Raw genomic sequence first — 10858 nt, forward strand, 5'->3', positions numbered from 1 at the left:
AGTCTTTCATATATATATATATAATGTGTAGATATGGGAAATTTTTTGTTTTAATAATTTTTTTTTAATTTTAATGGGATATTTTAAATACTTAACGAAATATATATATTTAAAAATAATTAAAAATAGATATTTATTAAATCTTTTAATATAAATTCAAATATTATAAAATATTATTATTATAATAATATTTAATATAAGACTACATATTTAATAATTATATTAATATAAATTTTAATTTAAATGTTATAAAATATTATTATTATATTAATATATAATATAAAATTATATATTTAATAATTATATTAATATAAATTCAAATGTTATAAAATGTTATTATGATAATATTTTACTAATTATATTAATATGAATTTAAATATTATTATAAAAATATTTAATAATTATATTAATATAAATATAAATATTATAAAATATTATTATAATAATAATATATAATACATTATCTTAATTTTATTAAAAAAATAGCATTTATATTTAAAAAAGAAAAAAAGTTATCTTTTTATTTGATCTAACTTATATGAATTTATATCGATGCTGAATAATAATAAATATTATAAATATGTTATATATAAGTGTATAAATAAATAGTAGAGAAATTTACAAGATACACTATATTACTTGAAAATTTTTCATTTATACGGAGTAACGGAATTTTTTTCCTTTATACGATTTTGATTATATTTTTACTTTTTTACGATGTCTTCAGTCCGCTTTGTATAACATGAATGTACTTAGTCTCTATCCAGCATGAATGTACAGTTACTTAACATATGAACTTAGTCAAATAAATATTGCAACATTTATATTTATATATATATATATTTATTTATTTATATTGGGCAATTCTCCTATAGGAGCTTCACTTTAAGCCCTACCAGTGGGGCTCTCAGTGTTTTTAACCCGTGAACAGTTTTCGGCGCGATTTTTTTTTATAACTGTGTATATTGTAGCTATTTAGAGCATCCTGCAAATTTTCAGAAAATTCTGAAGAGTTTACAGTACCGAAAACTAGGTTCAAACATGTTGTTGCACGCAAAACTAATTTTTTTTATGAGCGTGGAAAACATTTGAACCTAGTTTTCAGTACTGTAAACTATTCGGAATTTTCTGAAAATTTGCAGGATACTCTAAATAGCTACAATATACACAGTCATAAAAAATTGCGCCGAAAACTGTTCACGGGTCGAGAAACACTGAGAGCCCCACCAGTAGGGCTTAAAGTGAAGCACCTCTAGAAGAATTGTCCTATCTATATATATACACATTAATTATATCTATACACACATGTGTAAGCTTTAATGGTCCTACTAATGAGATAGTAAGCTTTAATCTTTTATATATATATATATATAGAGAGAGAGAGAGAGAGAGAGAGAGAAAAAGAGAGAGAGATACAAGCTAAACCCATTAATTACTCTGTTATTTAAAAGTGAAATAGAGTACTTGATGATGGTTAATGGTCCTACTACTCAGATGGTAATGGTCAAGATGCTCAGATGGTAATGGTCAAGAACCTACTCCTAGTATCATGCCAAACATTTTTGACGTTTTTTTCAGCAAAGAAATATATGCATAATATATTTTCTTCTTTAATCGATGTGGTCAAGATGGTGGTTAATTGTCCTATTACTCAGATGGTAAACTTTAATCTTATTTATATAAATATAAATATATATATAGAGAGAGAGAAGTTAAACCCATTAATTACTATGTTTTTTAAAAGTGAAACAGAGTACCCTGATAATTGATGCAGTATACCCAAGTTAGGATAAAAAACTTGTTATCCCCAAAAATTGGAGATCGATGACGTGGCAATAGAGGTGACAAGTGGCAGTAAAAGACACATTAATAGTCAATAAATACATTGACTCCTCAGAGTTGTGATAAAGTGACCCGGTAGACTGATGAAGAGTTTTGACTGCTTGAGAGGTGTCATGTCCAAGCAAGTGCACAAGTGCACCCGAGGAGACCCCAAGAATGTGGTCCGAGGAGAGCCCAAGAATTTGGTCCGAGGAGACCCCAAGGGTGTGGTCCGAGGAGAGCCCAAGAATTTGGTCCGAGGAGAGTCCAAAAGGTCTGGTCCTTATGCATATGTCCAGCAAGTGCATGGTTGTCCAAAGAGAGAAATGGCATGCTAGAGGAGAGTGCCATGTTAGACGAGAGACATGGCATGCTAGAGGAGAGTGCCATGTTAGAGGAGAGACATGACATGCTAGAGGAGAGTGCCATGTTAGACGAGAGGAGTGCATGTCCTACCACCATGCACATATCCGACCAGCAAATGCATGTCCTACCAACAAGTGCATGTCCTACCAGCAAGTGCATGTCCTACCAACACTTGCATATGTCCAGCATGCATGTGTCCGACCAGCACTTGCATGAATGGTCAGTAGGAGATATGGATAGAGGATGACTAAGTCAAGATTCCCAGAAACGGCTTCAACAAGAACCGGTCTTGGCACGCGCGGGAATCTCTCATTCTTCCCAAAAATCTGGGGTTTTGTTACATTTTGAATGTTTTTTGTAATTTAAATATAATGAATATAATGAAATATTCCGATTCTAGGGGATATCAGATGTATGATCCTAAGCCTATAAATATATGGCTTATGGGATCAGAAAGGGGCTTCTTCCTTTTTTGAGACTTTTGGGGAAATTTTGGGTCTGAGTTTTCTAGAGAGAGAAAGTGCTGGTATCATAAAGAATTCTTGTATTTTTGCAACCTGTACTGAAGAAACTCAGTTGGCACAGTTCATCTGATCTTGAGTACAGATCTATAAATCACAACTCTAGGTGGATTAGGCTATTACCAATATATTGGGGCTGAACTACTATAAAAATTGTTGTGTTATTTACTTTCTGTTCAAAACCCGTCTGTGTCGTTTTATTTCTCTTGAAGGCTTTATCGTTTTTGACGTTCTCACGTCGTTGGCCAAAAACGCGGTCAACAAAACTAATTACTCTTTTGTAGCTAATTATTCTTTTGTTTTGTCTATAATAATTGTGACAACACATTTATAGTTTCTCTATATTCTTGTTGTTTATTTAAATTAGCGTGTTATCGTTTCTTAGCTTTATGTGTTTGTTTAGCTACGTGAAAACTATACCATTGTGGGTGTCATTTATATACATAATTTATCAATGCAAAACCTAGCTAATGTTATATTTATTCTAAACTAGAAATTTAATTTGTGCCATTGGTTTGCTCTTACGTGTGCTTAATCCAAAGACCCACTCCATCAATAACTCATTCACTTTGTACTAGCACTATATAGTATTTTTACTATCCTATAATTTGGTTTTACACATATTTTTACTGGGACCCACTTTTATTTAGGGTCTCTATCGGGACCCACTTTCACAAGGCAAAATCTAATTTTTCTTCTAGTTCACATTTTATATTGATTATTTAATTTCTTGAGTTAGGAAATTTAAGTTTTTTAAGTTTACTTATAATTTTAGTTTATATTTAATATATGTTTTGTTGTTTTTGTGTTGTTTAGATTTATGTATAGTTGTTTTCATGTTGTTTTTTAGTTGTTTAGATTTATGTATAGTTGTTTTCACTTTGTTTTTTAGTTGTTTAGATTTATGTATAGTTGTTTTCACATTGATTTTTTAGTTATCTTAAGTTTATATATAGTTGTTCTATTGTTGTATTAATGTCTAATTGTTGTTTATTTGTTTCAGATATATTTTGATTTTTTAATATAAAAAAAATGTTAGTATGCAATGGGTTGACTTTTAGTTGTTCTTCATTTGTTGTTTTTAAATGTATGTAGTATGCAGTGAATTCATGTTTAGTTGTTGTCTTATTGTTGTTTTAGTGCTGTTTAGATTTTATGTATAGTTACTTTCATGTTAGTTTTTAGTTGTTTAAGTTTATTTATAGATGTTCTGTTGTGTTCTTGTCTATTTGTTGTTTAGTTGTTTCCAAATATATTTTGATTTAAAAAAAAAATAGGGTTAATGTTTCATTGTTGTCTTATTGTTGTTTTTTAGTTGTTTCTTAGTTATTTTATTGACACCGTATTTTTGTAAATATAAAACTTTAAAAATGTATTTTCTGACAACTTAAGGTAGTATTTTTGAAAAAAAAAATCAAGGACCGTAAAAAAGTAAAAAAAACACCAAAAAAAGTATATTTTTGAAAAAATATCTAAATAATATGACTGTACAACTACACAAAAAATAATAATAACATTTATCTTCTATCAAAATTATTATCCAGTCATTAAAGTGTAATATGAATAATATCATGAATGTTTTGTATCTTAAATATGGTAATTTATCTTATCGTATTATATATATTTTAAAAAAAACCATAACTTATATATATATACAAGTGTAAAGGGAAAAATAAATCCAACCAAATGCAATACAGTGACGTTAATATACTCTTATAATCAAAACAGAATTGAAAAACAAGTTTTTAATAAGAAACTTAAAACATGGGTCATTCTCTATGAGAAATTGGATGAAGAAGCCAAATCAAATGAATAACATATATAAATGGGCAAGCAACTATTCCTTGATAAAACCCTAATTAGAGCAACAAAGCAAGACTAAGAAAAAATTGGGATTTGGAGCAGCCGCCAAATCCCCAAATTGAACTACTCCCATATTCATGTTGCAGAAATTTACTGTCACCTTCTGGATGGCAACGATGGAGCCATAGTCAAGGAAGAGGGTAGATTGTTGGTTTTATTATATATTGACTCTAAACTTTTAGATTTTTTTTTAAAAGTAAATCTTAGAATTTCTAATCCATGAGATTGGAGTGTACAGATATTTTTCCTTGAAATAAGACCTAATATGGGAGATAAAGAAAAATATCTTTACTGGTGCAAATCTTTATTTTATAGCACCAGTAAAGAAAAATAATGATCAAATCATTGTAATTTTTATTTTTATACTTTTAATATACAACTTAAAATGTCTTGTATAATTTGATCTCTTTATTTTTTTTAATGCAACTCGAGAAAAATAAAAAATTCATCCCTTGCTCCTCATTCCTTGTCCCAACTAAACTAATAATTTAAAAACTTCCTTAAAAAAATACAAAATTAATAATGATCAAATTCCATAATAAAATGTTTAAACTTGCAACTTATTTATAATTAACAACACATTACGACTTATTATTTTCACTATTAATTCTATGAAGACGCTAAATAGTAAGCATATTATCTAAATTTAGATGTCTAATTTTTAAAAATATCATCATTTCAAATTATATATATATAAAAAAAATAAACATGTAAACTTTTGAAAATACTAATAAATTATATATTTCCTATTATAAACATAAACATGCTCCAAGTGCGTAGCATGTGTCATCTCTCACCAGTAAAACTAAAAGAGCAATAAGATTACTCCATTAGGCTGCTTTTATAAATTTGCTCATTCTGTAAATATGTACACCTCCCGAAGTTGCCAAGATGAAACATTTTATAATTAGTTGAGAAGCGTCCAAGCTTTCTGAACCTGCTAATATGGAACTCCGATAATCATCCTACACAAACCTAATGTGAATTCATTGAAATATACTTCAAAGTTTCCAACAGAAGACTAAATGTTCCCATCATCACTTAAATCAGAACCCTTTTCAACAGTATCAGATGAACTCTGGAAGCTCATGTCTTCAATTTGAAGTGTAGTTTTGCTTGAGGTTTCACCACCTGGTCTAAGAGAGTCTTTCAAGTCTTCTAAAATATACGGTTCTACTAGTTTCCAGAACCAGGTTGAATTGCTTCCCAGGAAACCAATCCAATATACACTTCCCTTTCTCTTCACTCGACACTCCAGGGACCTTGCCTTCAAGCTTTTAACAACCTTCTCAACACCATCCTCATTACCCTTGAGCTTTAACACAATGTCTCCAGATGAGGTCCTATGTCCCCCATACATATACCAGTATGCAAGAACACATGGAGACAGCCACCGATGGATCAAGTTTGGAATTGTGCGTCGCCCCTTTGGCCAAAACTGGTCCGCATAAAATCCAAAATAAGAGTGTGAGATGGTGACAAATCTATATGGTACATCCTCATTACCATTATTGGCCTGGCACGAAGGATGCAACCATTCATGATATAGGTAATGTATACGCCTCTTCAATAGATAATGCGGGACAGAATTTTCTCTGAACTCAAAGCGGATCATGTGATTCTTCCTCTCTTCGTCTGAATCAATTTGCAAGCCTCCTAGCAGCAGACCCACCAAGATCTCTCGTTGTTCCTTGCTAAGCTTTATGCTTACTGGTCTTTTAATATTTTTTCTGCTCAAGCTGAGGACAAAATCAATCTTTTCCATCAATGACGATTCGATGTCATATTTCTTTTGGCACATCAGGTCATATATCTTCTCTGCCTTCACATTATCACCAGATGATAGGTATCCGCTCAATATGGTGTTGCATGACCGAGCGTTAACACCAATAGCACCGTCATTCTGCATCTGGCAAAAGATATCCTCAGCTTTGCTTAGGTTACCAACTTTGACCAAAGAATCCAAGTATATACTATAAACGGTACAGCTAGGTTGACATCTCTCAAGGCACTGAGTGAAGGCTAACTTTACTTTGTCATGAAAGCTTAAATTATAATACATATTCATTATATAAATGAAAGATGGCATAACAGGCTTCAAACCGCTTCCCATGAATTCTGCCATGAGGGATTCTGCAAGTTCAATTTCTTGAGCTTTACATAAAATCTCTATGATTTTATGATATGCCACAGCATTGTTTGAACCCAAATGCTCCTTCATCTCTCTGAGTATACTCAATGATTCTGTAGGATCTCCAATCTTTCCATAGATCTCCATCATATACACAAAAGCCTGAGATGGAATAGCACCGCCAAGACTGAGAACTTTGGACCAAGTTTTTTCTGATTCCTCCACATCCCCATCCTTTGAGCAAGCTCTCAAGATGGACACAAGCACTTCTCTGCCCTCCTCAATACCTGCTTGATGCATCTCTTTCCTTATCTCTGTTATCCTTTCTTTATCAATGGAGTCCTGATAGCTATGTAGCCAAATTAGGCCAGCATATATATCCTTATGTACCTCAAACCCAGTTGTTACCAAATTGTGAAAAATAAATTCAGCTTGCTTCAGATAATGTTTTGCAGAGCTTCCAGGTTTGCTAACAATAGATTTGAATAGAGAATTGTGTAAGCCAAGTCGCGGCTGGTATCCTCCTAATTGAATCATTCGATTGTAGATGCTACATGCTTCTTCTAAGCAACCTTGAACGGGAGCACTAAGATAAGCAACGACCAATATGTGAAATGTAGACTCACTAGGAACTCGCCCCTGCTTGATTATATCATCGAATATCTCCCGACATTTTGAGAACTTCCGTTCCTTACCCATGTAATCAGCTAGTTTGGTGGCAAGAGCAAAATCAAATCTATACCAATGTTGTTGCATCATCCATTTGTACACCTATCAAAATTAAACGTGAATTAGAAAACATCTATGAACTTTAAATATAAGCATTCTTGTTAACCGAAGAAAAGTCGATCAAAACGGGCTGTGATCGATCATATAAAGAGAAACCATTTTGATGAAGAATTGATTAACCGGTTATAATGATTTGTTCAGAACAGAAGCTCACTAAACGTTGAAACATTAATAGCAAAAGCCAGGACCCTACAAAAGCTATCACCCTTCTTTATTCATTCATGTCATTATAGATCAAATTGCAACTTAGCACATACACACGCTTTCCTGCCATCCTGGTGCCACTAAGGAACAATATAACACACATGTTCATCTTGAATCCGTAGAACCAACATTTGGACTCCGTGAAGAACCAAAAGGAGAAAGTAATCCTAACTCATCATAAGACATAAAGATAGAATGGAAATGGACACTCATGACAACCAAAGTTTTACCTTGAATCCAGTTTCATTCTCTCGAATCCTTATACAATGGACCGCTAAGTAAGTAGTGTCCTCCTGAGTCAGCCACTTCTTCTGCGCATTCAGTATCCGAACCAACGTCCCCGTCTTATGCGCCGGCAACTCCTTACACAGCCACGCCAGCTTCGACCTTCGCCACTGCTCGGGAAGTTCATCGAGTTCCTTAATCTCCAGCTCCGGCGCCGAAAGGTGCTTCATATCAACCGAGGAGAACTTCTTATCGGAGTCAAATGGCTCACTTTCAGGGAAACTATCGAAACCCCCAGCATCCTCTTCCTCCGTTGGTTCGTTCTCCAACTGTTCGACAAATGTACTGGAAGAAGAAGAAACCGACGGGAATTGGCGGGGCACGGTGACGCAGAACAGAGGGGAAGTGGAGATTGGTCGAACAAAGCGGTGGCTAAGGCAGGACCCATGGCGGCGGTGGGAGAGGGCAAGAGAGCGGAGGAAGAGGAGGGAAGAGAAATGAGAGACGCGCATAGGAAGGGCAAGGAGAAGAGAGTTAGGGCTAGAGGAAGGGAGAGGGAAAGGAGAGAGCTCTGGTTGAGGAGCTTTGCTCAGAAGCATGTCTTTGAGGCCACTTCGTCTGTGGTTTTGCTACTTTCTTCGCCATAAGATTGAGGCTGTCGTTTTGTTTGTACCAAGCACTCACTAAAACATTTCTTTCTTTCTTTCCTTTTTCTCTATTAGATGTCGTTGTCGTTTTAAGCAGCCTTACAGATCGAGGCCATAAGGGATCAGGACCCGACTGCCTGACCCATCTTGGGTTAGGGTTTCCTATGGAGAACGCAAACCTTTTAGGAAAAATAGGATTTTTTTTTCTCCGAATTATGACACCTCTAGATTCTTGTCTCTCGATTTTTTTTAAATAAAATACATTTGTGTTGATGCGGTTCTTTGCCAATAGTAGACTAAGAAGTCTGAAATAGATAATTAGGCTTTTTATGAAACCGTAAGTAAATATCATATAAAAAAATTTACGTGGTTCAATGATTAAAATTCACCTAGCCTACAAGTCTATGTTATTCTATTTAGGATCTCTTGAAAAATTGTTTAAGCAAATTTTGGCAGAGTTACGTACAAAATTCGGTCCCTTTACCAGTCAATTCCCTCTCTATTTATAGGGATTCATTTGACAAATTCAGGTGACATTCAATGTTGGGTAACTTACAAGAATGGGTAACTTCCCAAACGTACAAATTAATACCTTAAATACATTGATTGCCTAATATGACACATTTTTCAGACAAGGGTTACAACATAATAATTACGCATATAAAGTCTCCAAGTTTGCAGGAAGTCAAGCCAGTGTATTCCATGCGTCGGCAGCGAGCTAAATGCACACTATGTGAGCTAGAGGTTTCTAGGCTAAACCGATCTAAGCGTTGAGACGCTCAAGCTATGCTTGTAGTACCTGAAGATATGGCTAGACGATCTCCTTGATGTCTTGTCGACCTGTGGTTGACCCGTGCTACCCATTTTAGAACTTATTGTTGGGAATACTTATAAAGGATCTTATTTATTTTCATGTAAATCATATATTACACAAATTAATATAAGAAAACCTAGAACATGTTTCTATAATTGAATTTAAATAGAGATAATGATAAGGGCACTTACATTATATGCAGGGGAATGAACAAGTCATTCCTTCAGTGTCTCTAACCCTTGTATCCTTTCTGTCGCAAGGTATCACCAAGAAACTGAACCGATCTTCACATTTCTACACAGTCTTCCAAAGTATTCTTAGAATCACATAGACTAGAGTGGGCAATTCTCAACACATGAGATAGATACAAAGAGAAGAAGAGAAGAGAATATTGAGGTTTAGAAAATGGCTTTTGTTGTAGAGAGAGTCTAAAACCCTAAAGCATCAAAACTAGATCTTCTGATCTTCTCTTCATCTCCAGGTCTTCTTTTCACAACTCTTACTTTGCATTCCTTTTATAGGCTCAATTAGGTCACTTATTTAAATTAAAAAATCAATAAAATAATAGATAATATCAGCCATTAAGTCAAAATTCTCATGGGCTTTAGGCCCGTGAAATTTCTCATTTAATTATAAGCTCGTTGGACTAAAAATCAAGGTCTGTATTATTTTCTATTAATTAATTAACTAAATAATTATTTAAATCCCTTATCAAATTAATTATTTATAATTTGAACATTTATTTAAATATATTTATTAATTTAGACATCAATTTGTCTTAATTAATAAATCTGCCATAAAATCTATTTTCTTCTCTAAATTGCATAACTCTGTGAAACTATCCAAAATTGATTTGGTCAACTTTGACAATTCTAATTGATAATTATATCAATTAATTGATACTATCTAGATGATTTTATCCAAGGTACAGTGGGGCCATGGGCCTATAAAATCAAGCTCCAATAAGTTATCATAAATTTAACAAATAAATTTACTAACTTATTAATTTCTCGTGACTCCACTAAAGACTCGGAATTGCATTCTTGAATTCAAAGAACACTCTATAAGAAATATAGACACGTTATTAGTTATCTATTGTTACAACCATAATTATCACTCAATCCTCTATAGACAGTCTATAATGAGATGAAACTAAAATACCGTTTTACCCCCTCATTGTATTTTATCCTTAAAAAACTTAGTTCCTTGTAAATGATATTTCAGTAAACTAATATTAATTACTGAAATGAGATCTCTATCATTTAGCACCTCGAACCAAACTAAAAGGAAATCATCGTTTTACTTCTTCATCAAAAGCTATAGATATTCATATCTATAATTAACACTCCAACTCAATTATACTATCAAGTTCCCAAGATATAAGTATGAGTAGTCCGTAGGGTAAGCTGGTAATGAATAAGTCAAATAACTCAAATAATACACTCAGTTAAAATACTAACCACTCAGCATTGAGATT

General features: G+C 33.1%; 1 protein-coding gene across 1 annotated transcript; it reads right to left on the reverse strand.

Annotated features, from left to right (window-relative positions):
- Positions 1–5371: 5371 nt before the first annotated feature.
- Positions 5372–8601, reverse strand: LOC133798013 (pentatricopeptide repeat-containing protein At2g15820, chloroplastic). Its single transcript, XM_062236180.1, has 2 exons — positions 7926–8601; positions 5372–7473 (listed from the first exon to the last, which is right to left on the reverse strand). The coding sequence occupies exons 1-2, from the start codon at positions 8517–8519 to the stop codon at positions 5593–5595; spliced, it is 2475 nt and encodes an 824-aa protein (XP_062092164.1). The 5' UTR covers positions 8520–8601; the 3' UTR covers positions 5372–5592.
- Positions 8602–10858: the final 2257 nt, after the last annotated feature.

Source organism: Humulus lupulus, chromosome 1 (genome assembly GCF_963169125.1).
Source record: "Humulus lupulus chromosome 1, drHumLupu1.1, whole genome shotgun sequence".
Classification (NCBI taxonomy): domain Eukaryota; kingdom Viridiplantae; phylum Streptophyta; class Magnoliopsida; order Rosales; family Cannabaceae; genus Humulus; species Humulus lupulus.